Consider the following 26,218-nt stretch of genomic DNA (forward strand, 5'->3'; position numbering starts at 1 on the left):
CTCATGTTTCTATCAGATACACTGGGGAGGAGGATAGGACACAGAGAACAATCTCCCCACGAGATCTCAAAACATGCACACAGTCTAATGTACAGTCCTTCAGATAAACTGGACCTGAACTGTATAGGGCTTTATCGGCCCTATCAAACTCTTTGAAGTAGTGAAATCTTAGGAGTATGGTTATTGTGCAGTTAGTATGGGAGAGAGACAGGGATTGGTCTTGGCTGGCCTTTTACTTTTCACATTTTAACACGAATTAATGAAATAGAATGTTCCATTTTGTGAAGCTAAGCAGTTCATTGCTGCAGATCAGACTTTGAGTACTGAGCAAACTAGACATTGCTGTCTACTGTATTGGCTCTGTTTGACAACAACAAAACACAACACTTGTAACAGAGATATCAATATTTTATTTGGATGTAGGAGGGGTATTTTAAAAAATAACAGCAAAATTGTATTATCCAGAATTGAAATACTATTAAATTAAATGGTAAATATAGATCCTCCTGTCCACCCTGTCCTGTCCACAGATATATAAAAACCACTTGCCTAGTTTCCAACAGACCTGACAACCTCTGATGATGCCTGCCGTAGATATGGACAAAACGTCAGGAGAGTATGCTTCTGGAACATGGCCATACAGCCCAAAAAACTCACAGCAACCCAAAAAAGTGATCAATGGTTCCCAATCTTTCATAAAAATGCCCATTGATTTTTCTCTTATCAAAATAGAAAATGTATCAATTGCTGGCTGTTCAAACACTTCTGTGATCCAGTCTTCTTGTGCTGGCGTTTCCATATTCTTTCATTTCTTCATGTATACAAGAGCTTTTGAAGAGAGTTTAAAAAACAAAAACAAAAGACAACATGCTAAAGGTGCAACTTGTGAAATGTTTCGTTTCTTCATCCACAAAATTAACTTCTATTGTTTTGCTCCAACAGAGACCCGAAAGATTTTCAACATGAATGTCTAGACAAGTGCTTCTCAAGATGTCTGGCTGGAAGAATTTTTCCCCAATGGGACAGAGACTAGTATCATATTTGTGGTATTGAGTATAGTGGGGGCTTTAAATGCGATTTTCCTGCTTCTTGGCAGGGGGTTGGACTGGATGGCCAGCGAGGTCTCTTCAAACTCTATTATTCTTCCCCTCTCCCCACCCCACCCCCCCCCCCCCGAAAAATTCACCATGACAAAAGCTCTATTTTATTTAACTTGGCAAAATAGCGCTACCTAAAAGAAACCCATACTTTGTGTGACTGTGGAGCAGAACAGACAACTCTGCTTGCCCATTGTGCCCTGCCTCATGTACAGAGGAGGAATTGTTGGAGGCTACAGAAAATGCCATTGCTGTTGCCTGTTTTTGGTCAAAATATATTTAGCCGCCTGCACACCTTCTATTTTTATCAGTTTTATACTAATTTATGCAATGCTTTTGATATGAAATAAATAAATAAATAAATTTTGTTTATTTACACTATTTGTATTCCACCCTTCTCATCTTGAAGGGGACTTAGGGTGGATCACAATGCACACATACACAGCAAACATTCAATGCCATTTTTAGACATACTAGACATACAGACAGATAGAGGTAATTCAGCATTTTTTTCCAATTTCGGCTCCTGGATGTTGCTCAATTCCAGCTGCAGGAGGGAATTGTTGTTTCATCCACTATGATGTAGTATTTCCTCCTTTCTCTTGGATCTCTGGCATTTTTATGGTGTCATAAATTAATCTCCCCCCTTTAAACTGCCCCTATAATCTCTACTTACAGCTCATCTGTTTTTGAACTGCTTAGGTGAACAGTAAGCTGGGCTATTAACAGTGAAACCCGACTCGGGCTTCGAACTTGCCACCTTTCGGTCAGCAATGATTTACCGCTACTAGTGATTAACCAGCTGTGCTACAGCCTGGCCCTTTTCCAGGGATCATGACAGATCCTTGTTATTGTGACACTGTATATCTCAGCAATAAAATGGACAAAATGAATTGCTTGGACTTCTATCCTCCATTGGCATTTTGACCCTCTACCACTTCTCAGAATGACTTTCAACACTTGATTTCTTGCTACCCTACAACATTATTTTAGATTCTTTGCTCAGATTCAAGCAAGGTTTGGTGCAAAGACCTGAGGGGCTGGGGCTACTTATTAAGAAAAACAAGCCTAAAACTAACTTGTGTTTACTGAAGCAGTTCCAGGTTCTTAAGAACCTTGCCAATAACAGTAATCACCTTGTCTTAGACACAGATTTCTGGCTTTATTTTGGCAAAATTCCTATGCCATTCACAAAGAGATGCAGTCAGAGTAGAGTATTACCTGTTTTATTTAACTTAAGGCTTAAATCAAGCTGGTGATACTCAGGTACCTTGCATTGAGCTTTGCTTGTTTTATTTCTGCAGCTATGCAGACAGGAAAAGGTTAATAGTAAAGGAATACTCCATTTCTTTTATGTGCACATGTTTCAAAGCTGTATTTGCATTACAAATGATGGAAGATAGCCAGGTGAAAAGAAAGAAGAGTTTATACCTTTAATGACTGTGGACTGTAGAAACAGGAGCTTTGACATCTGTGGTAGAGACTATTTACAAAGTGATTAAAGCTACATGATTATTGACAATTGTGAATCTAGAAATTCTGCTCACAGCAATAACTTGCAACGTGTCAGGTCTGAGCCTGCGGCTCCCATTCATCCTCCCAAACAACATTGCCATTGGTCATCCTGGTTGGGATGTTGGGGAGTTGTAATCTCAAAGACTAAGCTTTCCCAAACTTTGTTGACAGCTTTAGGGCTAATGTGAGTGTTCTGTATATGAACTACAATTTAAGCATTTTCTAACCTCAATGTTTCCATATCTACTTATGATTTGGATATTTAAAGCAGTTTCTACGATTTCTGGGGTTATTTTTTCCATCACTTAAGGCAAGGCTTCTTTGTTAAAGCTTTGATAAAACTCCAAGCAAAATGTTCCTGTTTGACAAAATTACTAGAGTGGATTCCACAGTCCAAAATGAAATCTTATATGAAGATGACAGTAAATAATCTCTTTGCATGCTTTGCATTTTCTGTTTTTTTCCATATGACAAATTCCTTCATGGTTTGGAGAATCTGTGAGTTTTGTAACCTTTGTGACCTCAAACTATTACACTACGTAACACGATTTTTGTTCTTGGGTTATAAATGTCATTTTCCAATTGGTTCTACCATAAAAGCATAGGAAAAGTTTATTAAACTGCAAAAACCTTTTGAGGGACATCCTGCAGTACATTTTGCAATGGGTTTTTGTGCAGGCAGGACTGCTGACTGAAAGGTAGGCAGTTCGAATCTGGGGAGCAGGGTGATCTCCTGTTTGTCAGCTCCAGCTTCTCATGCGGGGACATGAGAGAAGCCTTCCCACAGGATGGTAAAACATCTGGGTGTTCCTTGGGCAATATCCTTGCAGACAGCCAATTCTCTCACACCAGAAGCGACTTGCAGTTTCTCAAGTAGCTCCTGGCACGAAAAGAAAAAGAAAAGAAAGAGTATCTCATAGAATCTCAACCAATTCTACATAGTTTGTGGCAGCCACAAGAACCAAGTTTCCAGAGTATAACAACTACTTGCAAAGTAAGTACTTCACAATTAAAGAGGAAATAACACTTTCAAACCAGGAACAGATTTTTTTCATGTTATATAGTGTTATTTTCAGACCATCAATCATTAAAAGCTGCTTGCAAATGCACAGAATTGATTGTTAAATCTCTAAATGCAACTCCCAATTAGTAAAGAAAGATTAATATCATTCAAGCAGTTGCTATTATTTTCAAATGTCATTCCCCGAATCCCTTTGAAGAAGAAAACTTCCTTTTCATCTTATTGATTTTATTGATCATATTCATAATTTCAGGCCATTCATAAGCTTACACTTTTTGCAAATATGCAAATGTTTTTTTAAATATTTCATTTAAATCTAAAATTAGAGAAGTTGAATGCAACAGCAATATTTTACAAAACATCTGGTGAACTTCTAAAGCCTTTATAGTCTGTGTTATATGATGTTTGGAGAAAACACACCTCAGATCAAAACAGATGGTCTTCAATCATATTTTCAAACAGGTTGAAAGGACACAGAATACCTCTTGCCACTACAATTTCTGATGTTTCATAATAATCCAGCAAGTCTCTAAATGAGACGTATTTTAGAAACATTTGAGACAAAGTTTTGGATGGAATGGGAAGGGAATATTAGAAAAAGAACCAATCTAACAGCACTTAGTTATTTATTACATGCTGGCAAAGAGGTAATCATTTAAATACACAATTTGATATTTTTACATTGTCTAAACCTCTGGTTCTAAACTTACCCTCAAAAAGCACAGAAGAGGAAATTGGTTTACTTTGCTCATCTTGTTTATAATTCGAAATCTGTACCACTTCTGAATGGGGTTTGTTAACTGACCAAAAACAGAGAGAAAAACCTATGGGTGCAGCTACACTGTAGAATTAATGCAGTTTGGCAGCACTTTTACTGTGATGGATCAATGCTGTGAAATTGTGGGAGCTGTAATTTTACCACACATTTAGCCTTCTCAGAGTTTAATGGTGCCCCACAAAATTGCAGATCCCATGATTCCACAGCATTACAGTGAAAGTGGGGTAAAACTGCATTAAGTCTGCAGTGTGGTTTTTTATAATAAGAGGCTGCAATTGGACCCTATTGAAATCAATAGACAATGCTTGCTTTTCACAGTATGAAGACAAACATAATAATTTGCTGATTTATGTTTAACAAACTGTTATTGAAGAAACCAAATAAATATCTTTAATTCTTTGTGTATTATAATTCTTGCAGTTATAAACTGATAATACATCAACAACACTTTATTTATAATCCGCTCTACCTCCCCAAGGGGACTCAGAGCAGATTACAACATACACAGATAGGCCTTTAATACAGCGGAATAACCATAACAAACAAATACACAGAACAAAGGTTTCCCCTTTCATCTCCAACTTTCTGGAGGCAGTGCTCAACTCTGGCCATGGGGAGGTGGTCTTGTTCCATTTCCAAACCAAGGAGCTTGTTGTCCATAGACACCTCCTGATTGTATTGTCGACATGGCTACATGGGCACCTTTATTACCTTCCCGCTGAAGCAGTACCTATTGATCTACTCACATTTGCATGTTTTCAAACTGCTAGGTTGGCAGGACCTAGGTCTAACAGTGGGAGCTCACCCCAGCCACAGCTTCAAACTGCCAACTTTTAGGTCAGCATATTCAACCGTTCAACAGTCTATCCCATTGCGCCACCATGGCCCCTTTCTGTTCTACTCTTTTTAGTAGAACGCTCATTAATTAATAATTTAGAGTAGCAAGACATTTTATCTTGTTCTCGATGCAATAGACAAATGTAGTTGCTGTGCTAGAAACTTTGAATATATAATTTAGATTTAGCCAGTTTCAAATATATAGCCAATGTCCAAATATTTTTGGACTGCAACTCCCAGAAACCCTAACTAGGAAGGCTAGGACTGACAGTTCCCCCAAATTCTGGAGGGTGGCATGACTCCCATCCCTGCTTTAGCAGTTAGCTGCATGGTACATCAAACCCTATAAGTTTTCCAAATTTAGTCTCCCTCACAGATTGCTTGACTAGTCCACTGTAATTGCTTGACTAGCTCACTGTAATTATCCTGATTGTACCCTGGGAACAATCGCTTCCTTGATCTAATGAAATGCGATATAACTTGGTAATATTTGTATGTTATCTCTTCCTCTTTTTTGTTGTTTCTTGACAATTTGAGAATAGTATTAACATTATAGCACTGAATGCTAAGAGATAGGTGAATTTGTACAGAACTATATGTTGCTGTAGTATATCCTCAAGTGGTTTCTGACTTATGGCACCCCTAAGACAACCCTATCACAGGAGTTTCTTGCCCAGTTTTGTTGAATGAGTCCTCGCTGTTGATAATCATAATCATTATTAGCTTAATTCATATTTTGCATTTCCTCCATGGGGCTGGAGCACAATGTACCTCTTCCTTCTCAGCCTTACCATAAGTCTATGAAGTGGGTCAAGTTTAAAGGGAGTGGAGGGAGTAAGAAACTATAGAATTAATACCTTTTCATACTGCCATGGCTCAATGCTATGGAATCCTAAGAGGTGAAGTCTTGCTAAGGCTGGATCTACACTGCCATATAGTGCAGTTTCAGAATATAGATAAACTGCTTTGAAGTGGATTATATGAGTCTATAAAAAAGTAAAGGTAAAAGTTTCCCCTGACATTAAGTCTAGTCATGCCCAACTCTGGGAGGTGGTGCTCATTTCCATTTGCAAGCTGAAGAGCCAATGTTGTCTGTAGACACCTCCAAAGTCATGTGGCCAGCACGACTGCATGGAGTGCCGTTACCTTCCTGCAGAAGAAAATTCAGCAGCTCAGTACTTAACCCACTGTGCCATCAGGAGGCCCTATATGAGTATACACTGTCATATACAGTGTTCCATTGCTATTTCGCAGTTCACTTTTCGCAGACTCGCTGTTTCGCAGGTTTTTGCCTCCCAGTTTATGAATGGTTGCCATTGCCCAGAGCGGTGTTCTAATCCTGCCTCCTGGCAGCAATGGAGTGTGGAAGGGGGTTTCACCCTCCCCCTTGGGAGAGAGGTAGCCAATCAAGAGAGATTGCAAAGTAAAACAGATAGGTAAAAAGGGTAAAGGTTTTCCCCTGACATTAAGTCAAGTCGTGTCCGACTCTGGGGTGTGGTGCTCATCCCCATTTCTAAGCTGAAGAGCTGGCGTTGTCTATAGACACCTCCAAGGTTATGTGGCCACCATGACTGCATGGAGCACTGTTACCTTCCTGCCGAAGCGGTACTTATTGATCTACTCACATTTGCATGTTTTTGAACTGCTAAGTTGGCAGAAGCTGGGACTGACAGCAGAAGCTTATGCCGCTCCCCGGATTTGAACCTGCAACCTTTCGGTCAACAAGTTTAGTGGCTCAGTGGTTTAACCCACTGTGCCACCGGGGGCCCCTTAAAGCAGAGATAGCTGGCCAAAAAAAAAAAGTGTGCGGTGCCTCTAAATCTCTTCTTGCTTCTGCCTCACCCTTGGAACTTGATATACATATATAGCGACCCTACTTCACGGATTTTCACTTTTCACGGGTGGTCCTGGAACATAACACCCACGATAAGTGAGGGAACACTGTAATCCAGTTCAATCTGCATGCAGAAACTGGATTATATGGCAGTGTAAACGGGACCAATGTCTTCAGTTTTCTATGCAAAATAGTGCTGGTGCTTCAGACTATAATTCCCAGGCTTCCATAGCATTGAGCCTGGGCAGTTAAAGTGGTGTTCAGACTGCAGCAATTCTAGAGTGTAGATGCATTGGTAGTCCCAGGCTCCAACCACTACGCCATAGGTATCTACAAATGAATGCAGTTTGACACCACTTTAACTGCCATGGCTCAATCTATGGGGTCCTGGGAGTTGCAGTTGGTGAGGCATCAGAAAAAGCCCAAGATTTTGGGAAACTAAACTTCCAGGGGGCCCATCAAATTGCGCGGCTGCAGTTAAGCAAAAGTGGTGTCGAACTGCAACATTGTACAGTGCAGATGCCCGCGGAGTCTGCGAAAGAGAGGTCTCCCCAAGCCCTCCCTCCCTCCTTCCTTCGCCGGCTGGAGGCAGGGCTGGAGCAACGTGGCGCTGCCTGGCCGCCTCTGCGGACGGGGAAGGACGGAGGGAGTGAACTTTGGGGGAGTTGCGCAGATTCCGGTGGAAACTCCAGCTCCTGGCCCGGATCCGGGTCAGGAATCCAGGAGGATGCGAATTGCCAGCCGGGTCCCCGGGATCTCCGCGCAGTCCTGTGCGTCGGAATGCGCCTCCTTCCTCTCGCACTCGCTCTCCCTCCTGGGCGATGGGCGGCTGAGCCTGTTGCCTGTTGAAGCCCCCGGGAGCCCTGCGACCCTTGTAGCCGCCTCTTCGGCCGAGTTCTGAACACAAGCCCGGACTCTCTTCCAGCCTCGCCATGGGTAAGACCAGGGAAGCCCGCCCTGATGGAGGAAGGGAGTTGTGGGGCAGCCCCACGGGTGCGGGTCACTTTCTGAACTGGTTTTGTGGGGGAAGGAGGAGGCCAGGCTTAGTCCAATCCTCCCCTGAGGAATTTTCGGAGCTGGAGTGGCCAAAACGTAACTTTTTCCCAGTTCTACGAAGTACCGTTAACTTGGGCATGTTTGTTTAAAGGGAACTCTCTCCAGGGAGCTTCCTGTCCAAGTTCCGCTCTTCCTTTGCCCCCCCCCCTTCTTTTTCCAGCAGTGATACGGTATGCCAGCGTTTCTCAACCTAGGGGTCAAGGCCCGGGGGGGGGGGGGGGGGTTCGCCAAAGACCATCAGAGTACACAGTATTTTCTGTTGGTCATGGGGGTTCTGTGTGGGAAGTTTGGACCAATTCTCTCCTTGGTGGGGTTCAGAATCTCTTTGATTTGAAGTGAACTATAAATCCCAGGAACTACAACTCTCAAATGCCAAGGTCTATTTTCCCCAGACCCCACCAGTATTCACATTTGGGCATATTGAGTATTCGTGCCATGTTTGGTCCAGATTCATCGTTGTAAGTCCACAGTGCTCTCTGAATGTAGGTGAACTACAACTCCAAAGCTCAAGGTAAATAACCACTAAACTCTTCCAGTATTTTCTGTTGGCCATGGGAGTTCTATGTGCCAAGTTTGATTCAATTCCATTGTTGGCAGAGTTCAGAATGCTCTTTGTTTGTAGGTGAACTATAAATCCCAGCAACCACAACTCCCAAATGTCAAGGTCTATTTCCCCCAAACTTTATCAGTGTTCAAATTTGGGTATAATGAGCATTTGTGCCAAGTTTGATCGGGATCCATAATTGATTGAGTCCACAGTGCTCTCTGGCTGTAAGTGAACTACAATTCCAAAACTCAAGGTCAATGCCCACGAAACACTTCCAATATTTTCTGTTAGGCATAGGAGTCCAGTATTCCAAGTTTGATTCAATTCCATCATTGGCAGAGTTCAGAATTCTCTTTGACTGTGGGTGAACTATAAATCTCAGCAACTACAACTCCCAAATGACAATATCAATCCCCCAACCCCAGCAGTACTTACATTTGGGTGTATCACTTATTTGTGTCAAATTTGGTCCAGTGAATGAAAATACATCCTGCATATCAGATATTTACATCACAATTCATAACAGTAGCAAAATTAGAGTTGTGAAGTAGCAACAAATGAAAACAATGTTATAGTTGGGGTCACTACAACATGAAGAACTGTATTAAGGGGTCTCAACATTAGGAAGGTTGCAAACCACTGCTGCATGCAGTCTTGAGTATCCCATATCCAAAATGCTGGGGACCAGAAGTATTTGGGTGTTTTCCCCCCTGATTTTGGAATGCATAGACATGAATAAGGTATCTTGGGATCCAGCTCCAAACATGAAGCTCATTTATGTTCCATATTTTTTTACACATAGCCTGGAAGTTATTTCATACATGAAGTTGTGCTAGTATCACAAAATAAAAATGTGTGTATAAACCAAAGTTTGAGCACATTATATAGAAAGGAAAGTTGCTCCTGTCTCAGCCACCCATGTGGACAATTTCAGATTTTGGATATTGGAATACGAGGTAAGGGACCCTCAACTTATACTTAAAGTGCCAAAGACCAACTCCAGGGAGTTCCAGTTTCTGATAGATCCAGGTACACAGAGTGCTGGATTGACATGTAACTATAGTTTAGATCAGGCATGGGCAAACTTGGGCCTTCCAGATTTTTGGACTTCAACTCCCACCATTCCTAACAGCCTCTGGCCCTTTCCTTTTCCCTCTCAGCTGCTTAAGTGGGCCGGAGGCTGTTAGGAATGGTGGGAGTTGAAGTCCAAAACACCCGGAGGGCCCAAGTTTGCCCATGCCTGATTTAGATCCTGTTATGAGATAACCCCAAACTACTCCATGCAGCCTTTCAATTTCATGTTTAAACTCAACCTGGCATTACTGGGACAGGACAAATGTGAATAATTCTCAGAACAAACCCGTAAAATGTATGGAAATTCAATCCACATAAATGCCCTATGGACTGTAAAGCTACCTTCCCCACTTGGACATGTACACTGGGGTAGTGAGAGTTGGAGCTTTATCTCAATTATAATTCCCAAATCTCCCCAGTCAGCATGGCCATTAGCATGATGGAATGGTTCTGGAAGCTTTAGTCCAAAACCCCAAAAGGATCATTTTTGAGCTCCGAGAAGCAGGAGAATGTCCTTGGCAAAAAGATTGCAGGGAAAGAGATCCAAGAGATATCCAGATCCTCAACTATGTAGTTCCTGGTCCCTTATTGAAGCTGATCCCAAACTCTTACCCTCTAGATGTGTAGGTTACCTATACCCCCCCCCCCCCAATCACCACCACCAATGATTAGGGAAGACTGCCTTTATTCAAAAAGTGTTGCAGTGCAACCTCAACTCAGCATGAGGTCCAACAGACAACTGAGGGCCCTTCCAGACAGGCCTTATATTCCACAATCTGCTTTTTTGCTTGACACTGGATTATATGTGTCCACATTGCCATATAATCTGGGATAAGCAGAAAACCTGGGATCAGATCCAGGGATATATGGCCTGTCTGGAAGGATCCTTAGGCAACTTGATGCCAGCTAAAGTTGTGCTTTATCCAAACCTCAGCCCTTTCAGGATAAGTGTGGCTCTGATTGACAGACTAGGACCCAAGAATTGTATTTTTGGGGAAGCTCCCTTTGGTTTCCACCTGCTGGGAATAATTTTAGCCAGTCCTAACCTTATCTTAACTTTGTATCAGCATGGAGGGTGTGTCTCTGGATTGAGCAAGGCTTGGACATGAGACAACTCATTTCTTCCTTCAAGTAGGTCCAGTTCAGGTGGCATAAGTGCTTCACTCCTCACCCTTATCCTTACTCACTCCATTCTTTGAGACAGAATTAGATTGCACTGCTAATGTATCATATTTCAGTTCAACTGTAATTCCGGTTGAAACAAAGACCCTATTCTCCCTGAAGGTATAAACTATGTACAACTGTTTCCCAAGAATTTTGTTTTTACTATATTTGCTTTTAGTACCCATCATTTTATTTATTATTTATTTACTTCACTTGTATTCCACTTTTCTCACCCCAGCGGGGGACTCAAAGCATTTTCCAATATAATTATGGCAAAATTTAATGCCTCACATATAGAAACCTAACATAACGATAATAACATACAATTATCAATTAAATCATAAAACACAACATCATTTAACATTAAAACATGGAATTAAAATGTATCAATATAAGAATTAAAATCACACAATCTAACAATCATTTTCCCTTTACAGCCACTCTTTTTCACACTTTATAGCTACATATCAGTGACCCATTTGCTGCTATGGCCAAAATAAGCCATGTCAAAATCAAGGTCACAATTAAGGAAATTATTACAGCAATTAGAGAGTATTAATGGAAATTAATGTAGCAAGATGTTGGGAATTAGAAAATGTGTCTTAAAAAGAAGAGTGTTGAATTGCCATATTAAGAGGGCATAGATTCTATTTAATCAGTTTTTGTACTTTGTGGATTTAAATACATAGTAAAAATTCAAATTTTTAAGCATGTCTGGGTTTTTATTTTAAATACTGTTATAAAACATTCCCACTACCTTGAAAATCTAATGTGCCAATCAGCTCCCTTTTCCTTTCTCGACACCTCCAGATCTTATTGCGGTTCACTCAGCGTTTGTCTGTTATACAATAGGAATTCATACACTTAATTTCAAAGCATTTAATATGGTACATACACCAATGGACTCAAAGCAATCAATATAGTACTTTTTTCCCCCCAACCTGAGTTGTCAAACATTTTGGTAACTCTCAGACAGATTTTTTTTCTTTCCCTCAAATGACCAGATCTTAATCTATTTTGATAAATAGACTTCAGTCAAAGTCCCAAACAAATTCATCCAAGTTCAGGACTGATCAGAAAGCTCCATCTTTTCCTCCCTCAAGATTGCTGGTTTTGGTCATTCTGTATAAAATTTGTAAATCCTGGAAAGGAAATTTGAAGAAACAACAAAATTCCCTCATGTTGTTGTAAGACAAAGGTTTCCAAATTACAAACAGGGAATGTAGAAATGAGATACTTTCAGGTGCATGATAAATCTGCAGGTGATAACAGAGGGAAGAGGCAAGGAAATAGTTGTTGAACTGGATTGGTAGAAGACACAGTAAATTGAGACCCCCATCTACGCTGCCATATAATGCAGTTTCATAATGCAGTTAAATTGCATTATATGAGTCTACACTGCCATATAATGCAGTTTATTGCCGTTAAATTACAAAACTGCATTATATGAGAGTGAAGATCGGGTCTGAAATATGAAATGATGGTCTTCATGCTACAGTTGACCTGGGAGAGTTAGGAATTATAATTAAGATAAGAAACACGTATTTTTTAAAAAAACAAACAAACACTATTTGTGTTAAAATATTATAATACAATCTATGTATATAATAAAAGTCAGTGTTTGTATGCGGAGGAAGGACAGGAGGTGTATGTGGCAGTGTTCTGATTGGCTGCCACTGTGGTACTATTTGCATATGGTCTTTGATTAGCCACCAGAACATTCTGAGCTAGCAAAGGGAAAAGGAAAGGGGCCTGAGGCTGTCAGGAATGGTTGGAGTTGAAGTCCAAAACACCTTGTGGCCCCCAACAATGACAGAACAAGATCAAACCTGGCACACAGACCACCCACCCCCCCAAGACCCACCCTGGTGCAACTTGAGGGAGGATGGACCATGGATGACAGGACTTGCAGTACTTTAACTCACTTCCTTAGAGCACTGTGACCCACACCAAGGACAGATCAGGACCAAACTTGGCACACAGAGGCCCAATGGCCCATTTTACAACCTGGTGCAGTTTAGGGCAGGATGGGCCACGAATGATGGGATTTGCAGTACCTTCACCCAATTCACTTCCCACAAAACATTGTAGCTCCTACAAATCACAGACCAGTCCAAACTTGGCACACAGAGTACTCATGACCCACTCCACATCCTGATGCAGTTCTAAGGGGATGGACCATGGATGATGGGACTTGCAGTACCTTTACTCACTTATTGAAACTACTACTACCCTCATCCAACAACTGATCAAGACCAAATTGGCACACAGAGCCCCCATGACCGACTCCATATCCTGCTGCAGTTTGGAGGAGGGTAGACCATGGATGATGGGACTTGCAGTACCTTTACTCACTTACTTAAACTACTACCACCCTCATCCAACAACTGATCAAGAACAAATTGGCACACAGAGCCCCCATGACCGACTCCATATCCTGCTGCAGTTTGGAGGAGGGTGGACCATGGATGATGGGACTTGCAGCACCTTCACTCAGTTACTGAAACCACTGCGACCCTCACCAAGGCCAAACTTGGCATACAAAACCTCCATTACCCACTTTCTCTAATAATCCGGGCAGCGCCAGGTCCCCAAGCTAGTATAAAATATAATATAGAGAATTTACATTCCAGAAAATTGTAATCATAATAGTAAAGATTATCTCATACATCCTACACAAAAGAAAGAACAAATAAAATAGATAGAATAAAGACTAGAGAGAAACAAAGAAGAAAGAATAACAAGAAAGAGCGACAACTAATCTTTTCCACAACTGCTGTAGCCAAAACCTAATTAAGCTTCCTCCACCTTAAGAAAAGTCCCAAAGATATACTTCTTTCTATAATCTACTAATTTCACATGCATATAAAATAAAGCTTACAGTATTAAATAGTAATCCTGCAGAAAGTTAATAAAATGCTAACTCTCCAATATGTATCCACTAATAATAATTGAGGATAATAATTACATCTTGTTGTTTATTTGTTCAGTCATTTCTGATGCTCCACGAAAAGCTACTTTTGACATGCTGTCGGGAGCAAATTTGGTCAGGTATCAAAGAAAGGAAATTCAAAAAAAGCCAACCACCGCCTCACCAGTGTCCTCATTTGCATGCTGCAAAGGTTGGACATTGGAGGCCATGCAAATGCTGACAACTAGATATAGATCTGTTTATTGATTTGTCCACTGAGTGACCATATGAACAATAAAAGGCCAAGAAACACACAAATAGACACTAATCACTATCCCAAAACTCCTGTTTTAAAATCAGTTAAAACACAATAAAACTTTGGTAAAATGGTGTTAAATTACAAGATGAAAACAGGAAGAGGAGGCTTGCTGGCCTCTTTCACTCAAGGGCAAGAAGGCACCCTATGGGGCCAAGATCTCTCCCTCCGTCCTCTCACCAGTTTCCCAACCCAACTTCTAGTTGGACAAAAACAATTTCCTAGTCTTCAAAACTCAGATAATCCTAAACTTTATTTTAAGTATTTAAATTAACAATAATAAATGATCCACTCTGATATCATTACTATGATAACTTTTCAATATCTGAAATCCATTAATCCGATTATATAATTCCAGTTTTCCTCTAATTTAACTTCAGTATAAAACTTCATATGTTTTGTTAAATCAAATTAATTTTGATTAGCAGTGTCTGTCATTTCCCCATTCATTCTTTTGCAAGTATGGTTTTATGTTCCTCATCTGGTCTCAGATTTGCATGATCTTCACAATTTTCCTTCCCCTTGTCTGACAATATATCTTACTGTTCTGCCACATCCAGATCCTGAAATAATTGGTCCATTCCTACCTCTTAATATTCGCCAGGTTATTCAAAACATTCACCGAACTTTAGTATCCCAATCACCTCTCTAAGAACTTCAACATGGAATTTAACCTTTCTCTCAGTTCACTAAATGCTATCTTTGCTATGTAGAAATTCTGGAACCACGGACATTTCTCCACATCTGCCATAAATCACTTGGCAAGCAGGAATCAAACTTAGCAGTGCTTTTTATAATTTTATCCAATCCAGTGACTCATTTGAAAAGGAAATACAGCTTTTCACAGTATCTGTACCTTGCACACTAAAAATAAGAGCTCCAAGTTGATTAAATCCAATATAAAATTAATAAACTTTTCCAATATCGTTGTTGCTAACCATTTTTCTCACAACAAACTTTGTTATCTCCAATTCCAGTGAAATGTTCTGTCCTTGTTTCAAAAAGAAGGCAGCTTACTTGGGCAGAAGTACCACAGCTGGCTCCAAGATTATTTTAATTCAAAAATTCCAATAATCCAGTATTTCCCCAGATGTTTTAGCCTTCCACTCCCAGAAATCCTAAGAGCTGGTAAACTGGCTGGGATTTCTGGGTGTTGTAGGCCAAAACACTGGGGACTCACAGATTGAGAACCACTGCAATAATCAAAATGTAGAAACTAAATAACGCAAAGTTTCAGGGTCCACTGCATGAAAAGCTTCTTTACAGCTCTTCAGGAGACAGTGATGGGGCATGATGAAATCCCAGTATCTCCAGCAGTTTTGCTGACTCTTCCTTATGGTCTGCGTTAAGGAGCTCTCATGGGCAATGCCTTTGGATCTTCCCTTGATCCAGAAAGGTAACTGCCTCACTTCTTTCTTACCATCTTCTTCCTGAAGTTAAGTAACCTTTCCCAGTTCTGCAACTTTTGAAACTTTGAAATGTTCTTCCAAGCTCATCTGATACCATGTTTGCAAATATTTTTGATCTGGAACAAAGAATTTTTTTTGAAAAAAATCTTCCAGGCTTTTAGAAATAAGGAAAATGTATTATTTTTAAAATCCAAAACCACTAGCTTTCCTGATGTTGTCTGCCCTGCAGATTACATAACTACTTACCTCGATGTGTTGTTGAACGCTTTCATGGCTGGGATCACTGGGTTGCTGTGAGTTTTCTGGGCTGTATGGCTATGTTTCAGAAGCATTCTCTCCTGATGTTTCACCCACATCTATGGCAGGCATTCTCAGAGGTTGAAGGGTCTGCTGGAACCTAGGCAAATGGGGTTTTGATTAACATTGAATGGCCTTTCAGCTTCAAAGTCTGGCTGATTGCTGCCTGCATTTTATTGCTGCTATTAAATGCTAATCAAGGTGACCAATTGCAACATTCACACTTGCCTCAAGCAGACAAGAGTTCTTTCTCCCACCATGGACATTCCACAGATATAGAAACCCCATTTGCCTAGGCCCATCCCTGCTTCAAGTTATCTTTATTTTTTGCATTCATTAACTTAGTTTCATCTGCTACTCCCTCCCCCCTTTTAAAATTATGAGTGTTATTGTTTCAAATTACCTTTAGCCATCCTGGGAGCTTTTTGTTTCTAGTACATCACAGAAATTAATTAATAAATGTGGTCATGTATTCCAGCAATTACTGTTTTGGGCTACAATTCTGTGCGCACTTACTTGGAAATAAATTCCATTGTACCCAGTGGAACTTACTTCTACCTAGGCAATTATAGGACTTCTCTGTAAATGTCCAAAACTTAACATGTGTGGCCAGCTGCACTTCAGAGTATTTAATTATGAAACAGCTTGGTAGCGTGATGCTTTTGTGAGTTTCAGGGCTTTGCTGCCCTGGGAGGCAGTGCTTTGCCAGTTGTTCCCCAGCTTCTCTTTCTTTTACTTTCCTCTTAATACAGCCTCTGACTGGGTAATAAACTGAGTTTTAATCAAAGCTCACAAACCATTAGTAACTATAATAGTAATGGGAATTGCAGGAAAGGCTAATTGAATCAGCCACAGTCTTCACAGAAACACCATATGCGCCTAATAGAGTCTGCAGGTAAATAATAATGATCCTTTCCATTTTCTGCAAAGCTTTTTTAACCATCCTGAATAAATATTGTTCCTAATTGACTACCTGTGCACACTAAGAGCTTCCAATAGTACTGACAATTGTACAGATTGGATAGTTTCTCAGCATGAGCCACAAGGGAAATAAAAGATGCACGTTATTCAGAAAGTGATATAATAAATGTGAATTTATTTTAAACAAAAGTAGTGTATGGTAACTATGCCAAATGCATTAATAACTGTAAAAAAAATAGGAAAATGCTAACATTCCAGAAAGTAAAACACTTCCATATTACATTTCTGTTTCTAGAATTTTAACTCTTGGGGAAATGATAAGGCCAGTATTTCAAGTTGAAAATTCAGGACTGCAGTCTCATGTTTTTGAGGCACAGTATTGATAGTAGTATTACTTATGTGCACAACAGTAGAGCTGTCAATTGGTAATGCTCTCCACATCTGCTGCACACTAAAGGTAGTTTTATAAATAGTATTTTAAAAGATTTTATGTATAAAACAAAGTCTGTGTATATTGAACTGTCAGAAAGCAAAGCTGCCCTTATCTTAGTGACTCATATAGACAATTTAGAAGTTTGAAGTATTTCAGATTTTGGAATTCTGAGATGTTCTCCAACCTGTAATACAAATAATGGGATGTACCCAAACAAGGTGCCCTTGCTTTGTTTAGATGCTGCTGCTGTGGGTGTAACTCCAGCCTCAGATGATTGTCCCATTGAAATCTCTGGAACCTAGTTGTGATTTTTTTAAGGATCTGAAAGCAATTCAAGCTTTTAAAAAGAACTAATAAAATGGACCTGTAATAAAACTTTGCTGTTCAAATTGTTCTTCTTCAGAATATTTCATTCTGTTTGTTTCACATGCCGAGTTATGGTTTTTCAAGAGACAGTCAGCTTTCAGTGGACAGACAGTAATCTTCTTCAGATCTTTCTGTGGCTCCTCACCCCCGGTGGCACAATGGGTTAACCCCTTGTGCCAACAGGACTGCTGACCAATAGGTCAGCGGTTAAAATCCAGGGAGAGCAAGTTGAGCTCTCTGTCAGCGCCAGCTCCCCATGCAAGGATGTGAGAGAAGCCTCCCACAAGGATGGTAAAACATCAATTTGGGCGTCCCATGGGTCACATCCTTGCAGAAGGCCAAATCTTTCATACCAGAAGCGGCTTGCAGTTTCTCAAGTAGCTCCTAACATGTAAAAAAATCCCTTAAACATTATTCTGTAGACTTTTGAGTTCTTCCAAGTGCACATTTTGAAGTGAAGGTACTTGTTATAACAGTTCTCCTGGAACCACAGTCCTAAGAAGAGTCCAAAAATGCAGTCAAAATGATACACTTCATCAAACCAGTTATATTCCTTTTGATCTCTACAAGGTCTTTTGTGAAGCAGAGTTCCATGGCAGGCAGATCTTAATTAAGCCAAGACAGGTCATTCCGTTACAGAAATAGGCTCTCTTACATTTACAAAAAATTGGATGTAGTAGTAGCAAGATATATGGAAGATGATACAAGATAGTCAACATAGCTACGTGTCTGGAGGTGGGTGTTCTACTTTGAACAAAAAACAGTCATTTGTTTACCTGCAACATTGGTAGCAGGTAGGAAGAAATCACCCAGAAGCTCCTATTCTGTTGTCTGTTGTGAATGGAAGGCTGTAACGGTGACCAACAAAGATGTATGCGGAGCTCTTCTTGGCTGGCAAGCTGTTGACACTGAACAGTCAGGCAGCACTTAGCTAGAATGCTCTATAGAGGAATCGAACTGGCAGGTCTGCTCTTTGTCACTGTCACCGAGAAGACTAAATATGACTAAAACTATTTCCAGAACCTTATCATAGAAGAGATAGCTCATGAGAAAAGGCAATAAGGTTTGGTAAGGTAGAAGAGAGTAGGAAAAGAGGAAGCTAGAGGATGTGGGGCAGGCTTTTTGATGATGGGACTTGCAGGTTTTTAATTCATAGGGTTTCCATATACCAAAGTTGACTTGACAGCATTTAACAATGAAGTGATATGAAGGCAGAAATGTAGCAAGGGACTTTATGAGTTCCAGAGAGACAGATGAATGAGACAGGGCACAGGAAACATTTGCCTTAAGTGGACTTTTAAAAAATGGTCCCTGTGGCCACTGACTCTTCATGGCAAGCTGCTGGTACAAACTATGGCAGCTTGCCCAAACTTAAAGATTCTCTATTTGCACTATAAAATAGAAAAAAAGAAAATACCAAATGCAAATAAAGTCAATTGAACTGAATAGCCGTGAGGGGCATTACACTAGTTAAAAATCATTGTACAACTGCTTGTGCTGTCTGAAGTTGCATTGTCATGGACTTAAGTGCAGCCAGTTGTTTCATGTTAATCTCTCTCACCCTTGACTTAGAAATCTCAGCAGCATATTCTGATAATAGAAGTTAAGCAGAATCAGTAAGACTAAATAAGCCTGTTGATTTATTAGGAGGAGAGCCTCTTGTTCACAGAAGAGACGTTATCCATATAACGATTGTGAATTGAGACAATTCTGTTGAGCAGAGGCTGACCAGAAGTGTTTTTGGCAGGACTGATTTCCCTGGAATAACACATACAAACTTTACTTTTAATTTCCAAAACCAAATACAATTCTTATAAGAACTTTGACTCTTCTTTCTTGTGCTAGAGGTGGAATCCTTCAACCTTCCCTGATGCTGTTGCACTGCATTTCCTAGTATTCCTTACCATTGGCTGTGCAAGCAAGGGCAGCTAGGACTTGCAGTCCAACAACATCTGTATTTGCCATGGGTTTGTCAGCTCTAACATGAGTTATATGAAAATGAATGAGACCATCATAGTTTTTTCTCTCTTTTGCAGGACATGCACTTCTAATCCTTCTATTGTGTTCAACGGTCTCACTTCTTGGTGGACTAATATTTGGTTATGAGCTTGGAATTATCTCTGGAGCCTTATTACAGCTGCAAGTCGACTTTCATCTTAGCTGCTTTGAACAGGAAGTCCTTGTGAGTTCTTTACTCACTGGAGCTCTCTTGGCTTCTTTAGTCGGAGGGATCATCATTGACCGACAAGGAAGGCGTAAAGCAATATTAGCCAGCAATGCCATTTTGTTATGTGGTACTCTCATTCTGACACTAGCTGGGTCATTCTTTTGGCTGGTATGCGGGCGAATGATTATAGGCTTTGCAATCTCTATATCGTCTATGGCATGCTGCATCTATGTCTCTGAAATGGTGGCTGCCCATCAACGAGGTGTGTTGGTTTCCCTCTACGAAGCTGGCATCACCATAGGCATCTTATTTTCATATGCACTGAATTATCTCTTTTCAGAAATCAAAGAAGGTTGGCGGTACATGTTTGGGCTGGCTGTTGGTCCAGCAGTCATTCAGTTTCTCAGCATTCTGTTCCTCCCAAAGAATTCTGTGAACATTAATGTGCACTACAGTGGGAGTCACAAAAATCTCATCCAAATTCAGAAGAATGAAGATGGTGGAGGTGTCATGCCACCATGCTCTAAGGAAAAGCAATATTGTTTTGTAGACCTCTTTAAGTCCAAGGACAACATGAGGACTCGGACTCTGGTAGGGCTCGGATTGGTGCTCTTTCAGCAGTTTACAGGGCAGCCAAATATCCTTTCTTATGCTTCCACCATTTTCCGCTCCATGGGATACCAAAGTGACTCCTCCGCGATCCTGGCTTCTGTGGGTCTTGGAGTTATGAAGGTGCTTGCAACTCTTTTTGCCATGGCTTTTGCAGATAAAGCTGGCAGGAGAGTGTTATTAATGGCGGGCTGTATAGTGATGTCCTTGTCTGTGACTGTTATTGGATTGACCAGTTGTTCTATTCCAATAGAAGTGGCAAAAGATTGTGAGACACTCGTTGGATCAAGCAACTCGTCATTGAGCTCAAGTCACCTTCCCATAAAGTCCACTTCCTCTGAGCCACTTACATCCTATTTCCCACTGGCATCAGGTGCTAGTGAAATTCCAGTGGAATCAATGTTTGCTCTCACAGGGTCAACAGCTGTTAAAACACATACCAGTAGTGAAAATGGAGTGGGAGTAGCAACTATTCCATCACATACTGAGAAGCTCTATCTTTTCAACCACTCATTTGAAGGAAAGGGACAAAGTCCCAGCTCATCCATCAGCGAAACTCCTTTGAAAAATCATATTATTCTAAACTGGATAACGTTGCTAAGCTTGATGGCTTTTGTGAGTGCATTTTCAATTGGATTTGGACCAAGTAAGTCTCCTTACATTTTTACATTCTCTGGCCATATAGCCTACAGATATGAATAGATCAGGCTGTATGGGAATGTGCTTCTAGAATTATCAAATAGTTTCATAGAGTGAGGATGTTAAAATTTGATTGTGTTGATCCTTTAACTCAGAAATTGAAAAGGTGTTTTCCAGATGTTGTTGGGCTGCAATTCCCATGAGCTCTCAGCACTGGGTATACTGCCTGGGTCTGATCGGAGTTCCTGTTCAACAAGATCAGGATCATTCTCCATTGTTGCTTTTGAGGAAGACTAATATCCTGAAAAGTTTCTCTGTGGTATCCACTATTCTCATCACCAAAAGAAAGTCCTAATGGAAAAGGGAGAAACTCACACACACAAAAACAACAACAAAAAAACCCCAAGCTTGGTGGAGAGAAACTCTTTTTCTTCAGGTCCAATTCTGTGGCCAGATACCTAAGAGTCAATTTCACTTATATGTGGAATTTACTTATAGGTATATGCTAATATAATAGTTACTAATTTGGGGGTTTCCTTGAACCACACTATGCTTATCCCTCTTCATGGGTGGTCATTAGAGGTGTCCATTGCTCCTTCCAATCTTAAATCATGGTGGTCTCTTAAATCATGGTGGAAAGGTGACTAGGATTTGGGAGTGCTGCATCCCCTAACATGCCCTGGATTTTTTCCAGACTTGCTGTCCCTTCTTCCCTCCAAAGAAATTAGGATTTTTGTGAGGATTTTGAACTCAGAGTGTACCCTGTCTTCTCTAGCTGGCCTGGGAGGTGGAGCTCCCAGACATGTTTTACATTTAGGACAAGAGGTTTTTCAAAATAGGAAGTTAATTTTCCCCCAAAACAGGAGTGGTGGCTTCAGGGCCACGTGCAACTCATGGTGAATATTTCCAATTGCTGTCTTAGATTATAGATACTTCTAGCATACAGTGCTTCTTCTGTAGCATTTGCCTTTCCAAGATCTCAGGTTATCTTCTTCCCTGATTCATTGCTCAAGACCTATGAACTACAGATGCTTAGGATTGAGCCTGAAATCTTAAGGTCCTTGCCATGCAGACATGCCTTCTCAACATTCCACAGAAAAAGTCATGCGGTCTAACAACATCAGAGAGTGGTCAAAGCAGCAAAGGCATTAATGAGGAAGAACACACAAGCAAGGAGAGACTGTAGCAGTTTGCTTTTGTCTGGGTCTACTAAAGGGCAAGATTCTGCCCCCACATCTCTCTTCCCCATTCTGAGTTAACTCAAGTGTAAACTACTTTTGCACTAAGAATTCATTTTGCAGGCATTAAAGTGATATGAGGACTTAGACGAAACATGGGACGGACACAGTGAGCCTGGACATTTTAAAACCAGGTGAAAAAGTAGGACAGCATCAGATTAATCAAGACTTTCTCTGCCAAATTAGGACAGTAGGAAGGTATAAGCTTCACTTTAGTCAGCCCCACCCTTCACAGTATAAAGTTTTATTTGCTAACCTGTGAGGAATAAGTTAATTCATATCTTCCAAGTTGTATCTGTAGTTTGGAAGCTTATTTGCTTTACATGTGCATGGCAGTAAAAGTAAATATAATTCTAATACAACTGGCCTGGTAGTTCCTGGAATGGCAGGAAATAAAAGGAATTCCTTCAGAAACAGCTAGGAGCTCCACCTATCCTAATTTGACAGGAGCTTTCCTGACACAGCTTTCATTTGATTGATTGATTTTAATGTATACTCTGCCTTTTTCCTTGTATGGGATACAAGAGGGGTCATTGGCCTTCCTAATAGGCTCAGCCTGCTGCAGTCTCTTCTACCTTTTGCTTTCTTTCTCATTCTCACTAATAATGTTTCACTTCTTAACCATATTTTATGTTCCTTGGGCATATGTGTCCCAGTTTTCATCCATGAAATGTTGAGCGTTAGGCAGACTTGAGTCCCTATTAAAAAAGCAGCCACACTCAGCCATCAGAGAGGGTTCTTCAGTAAGCCATTATTTAAAGTGCCCCCATCTGTCACACCACCTTAATCACCTAAAATGGTGATTGTTCCACATTCTTCAGGGCCTCTGTATTGCGTCTGAATACAACTTGGATGGGGGAAAAGATAAGGGAAAGCTACCTTGCTTCCTCCAGGTTGGACATGTGGTGGTAAGGTGGGAGCATCTTGTACGTTATTGAACCAGGTTGCTTTCCTTGTGCTCCCTCTACTTTTTCAGGCTGGATAGTTATTCTTGTTCTTCAATTATAATTTTCCCCTAATCAGTATTTATATAGATGCATTTTAAGATTGACAATTCAAACCCCACACCATTGTAACCCCTCATATAAATAGATCCTTTCCTTCTCTTCAGCTCACCCTCAGTACAATTAGCCCCCCATATCCACAAATTCTGCACCTAATGGATTCCACTATCAACAGGTTGAAAATGCAAACACAAAATTCCAAAAGGCAATCCTTGTTTTTGCCACTTTATATAGGTGACACCATTTTACTACAACAATATATATAATGGGACTTGCAATTATGGATTTTAGTATCCAAGGTGATAAACCAAATATCAGTGGATACCAAGTGTCCACAATATACTCCCTCTCTATATATATTATATTATATTATATTATATTATATTATATTATATTATATTATATTATATTATATTATAATTCCCTCTCTATATATTTAAAAGCAGAGGAAAATATTTATTTTACATGCCCCTAAATTTAGCCCTCTACATATCCATGTGTCACAGCAAAATTCATAATTTTGGTCCCAATGGCTGCCCTCAACTGATATCACATATACCCATGTATAAGTTGACTGCTTGCATATGTTGAGGACAGGTCTTGAAGCCAAAAGTATGAACTTTAGTTTGTTCCCACTACAGCGGGGTTTACATATATGTCAGCACAGTGTTTAGTGTGCAGCAAAATCAAGACTTGCTTTTTTGAATCCCCCCACCTAAAATAAATATTTTCAGACTGAGGTTGGTTGAATTAATGGATGTAGAATCCTTGGATTCAGAAAAATGGCAGTAATTATCTAAACCAGCTCCAATGTATGAGCATCTCATTTTTCTGCAAACATATTTCCCCCAGTTAGTTCTTTGTAGTTCTTTAGTACAATAAAGTAAAATTATTGCTTGCTTTTCTCTTTCATCCTACCTCACTGTGCTCTTCTCCCTTCGTTTATTTTGCCACAGTGACATGGCTCGTCCTCAGTGAAATCTACCCAACCAGCATACGAGGAAGAGCATTTGCCTTCTGCAACGCTTTCAATTGGGCTGCCAATCTATTGATCAGTCTTTCCTTCTTGGACCTCATTGGTTTGTATAAGCATTGCTCTCAACTGATTTCTTTCCTGTAGCAACCTCTGCTCCATAGTAGGCCTATGAGCAGGGTCTGGGTTGCCTGGCTGAGGGAGCAGAGAGCCTGTCTGTGAGCACAGGCATGTTGCTATTGTCATATGCTTTCACATGATAGGTTGATTATAGGTTGAATTACTTTTTATTACTTTTTGTAGTGCAACCTCTGACTATCAAGTAAAGCTGGACAACTTGTAACTCAAATTTAACTAGTTTGAGCAGGCTTCAGAATATATAGAATATATATATATATATATATATATATATATATATATATATATATATATGAGAGAGAAACATTTATACCCCGTCCTTCTCGACCTCCGGCTTCCAAACAGGCAACAATTAATGCCAAGCATAATATAAACCACATAATAAATTCATTCACAAAATTAAAATAATTCTAAATATGCATTAAGAACCCACTCTCCAGATTAAAATCACCAGAATTAAAATCGTCATCCAAAGCACTCCAAGTCTGGTCCAATAAATCCTGTCTTTCTCAGTAAACAAACTATTCTGTGAATGCCTGATCCCATAAACAGGATTTAAGCTTCTTCCGGAAGATCAGGAGGGAGGGGGCAGATCTAACCTCATTGGGGAGGGAGTTCCAAAGCTGAGGGGTCACCACAGATAAGGCCCTGTCTCTCGTCCTCACCAAACGTGACTGTGATGGTGGTGGGACTGAGAGCGGGGCCTCCCTGGATGATCTTAAGATCCTAGACAGTTCGTAGGGGGAGATACGTTCGCACAACTGGGCCAGAACCCATCTACTCGTGTGATATTCTGTGAGCATAAAAACAATTCCAAGCTTGCAATATATTCTCCAAGTTGTTTTTCAAACACCTGACTTTGAACAGGTGTCCACTCAGTTGGAGCCCTGTTGTGCTTTTAAAGTAGGGATTAATAAGGCTCCACATGGCAGTATTTAGTTTTGATAAATGCAGCAAACTTTAGAGTCTCCAATCAAAAGTGTTTGCCATACAGTAATTTTGTTTTTACTACTATTTTCAGATGCCATAGGGTTGTCATGGACGTTCCTTCTCTATGGAGTAGTGGGAGTGGTGGCCATTCTGTTTATTTACCTTTTTGTACCAGAAACAAAAGGGCAATCTCTAGAAGAAATAGACAAGCAGTTCTCAAAGAAGCGGTAAGTCTACTTGCTTGTTGCTGAGAAGCTTAATCTATGATTGCTGGCAGTGCCAACACTGAGTCAAATCTTTTGTGCCCAATTTATGGGAAAAATTCGGGGTGGGGAAAGGGGCACAATACTGATTTAACACATCCCAATGTATCTCTCCTATTGGCAGATTGCACCAAGGGAACACGTTTTGGCAAAACATGTGGAAGAGAAGTGAAATCCTTGCCCGAGCTCGGTATCAACGGGTGGACCATTCTAGTGACTCCTGAAAAAGAAACTATGTATGTTGTCACTTGTGATGTTAGTGAAACATCCGGACACTTGTTTCTGCAGTACTGAAGTGTGATGGATGGCATGCCCAAAGAGGAGCTCTTCTGCACTCGTGCAGATTCATACAAATGACACAGTGCTTTTCCTGCTTTAAATATATCTGTTATATTATGCATAGAATCAAGCATCCTGGTCTCTTAATAACATGCTTTGATGTACCTGTGCAATTCAAGAGGAGCCATAGCCAATTATTCATAAAGCAGTCCTTTTAAAAATATAAATAAACCATAAATTATTATAACAGTCAGGACTCTCTTTCAGCATATATCTTGTGATGAAATACTTGAATGGCTTGAAAATGGAGGGGGAGTTGTATGGTAGACTTTCAGATGTTTTCAGCAGGTTTTGGAAAGTAATTTAAAAGAAATTTATTGCTCTTTCTCTCCCATTTTTGAA

General features: G+C 40.3%; 1 protein-coding gene across 1 annotated transcript; it reads left to right on the forward strand.

The window, feature by feature from the left end:
* The first annotated feature begins 7,666 nt into the window (after nt 1-7,666).
* On the forward strand, nt 7,667-26,065 carry SLC2A10 (solute carrier family 2 member 10). The gene is made up of 5 exons (XM_060772172.2): nt 7,667-8,018; nt 19,613-20,998; nt 24,190-24,312; nt 25,366-25,501; nt 25,662-26,065. The coding sequence occupies exons 1-5, from the start codon at nt 8,015-8,017 to the stop codon at nt 25,759-25,761; spliced, it is 1,749 nt and encodes a 582-aa protein (XP_060628155.2). The 5' UTR covers nt 7,667-8,014; the 3' UTR covers nt 25,762-26,065.
* Nucleotides 26,066-26,218: the final 153 nt, after the last annotated feature.

This window comes from Anolis sagrei, chromosome 4 (genome assembly GCF_037176765.1).
Source record: "Anolis sagrei isolate rAnoSag1 chromosome 4, rAnoSag1.mat, whole genome shotgun sequence".
NCBI classification, from domain to species: Eukaryota; Metazoa; Chordata; class Lepidosauria; order Squamata; family Dactyloidae; genus Anolis; species Anolis sagrei.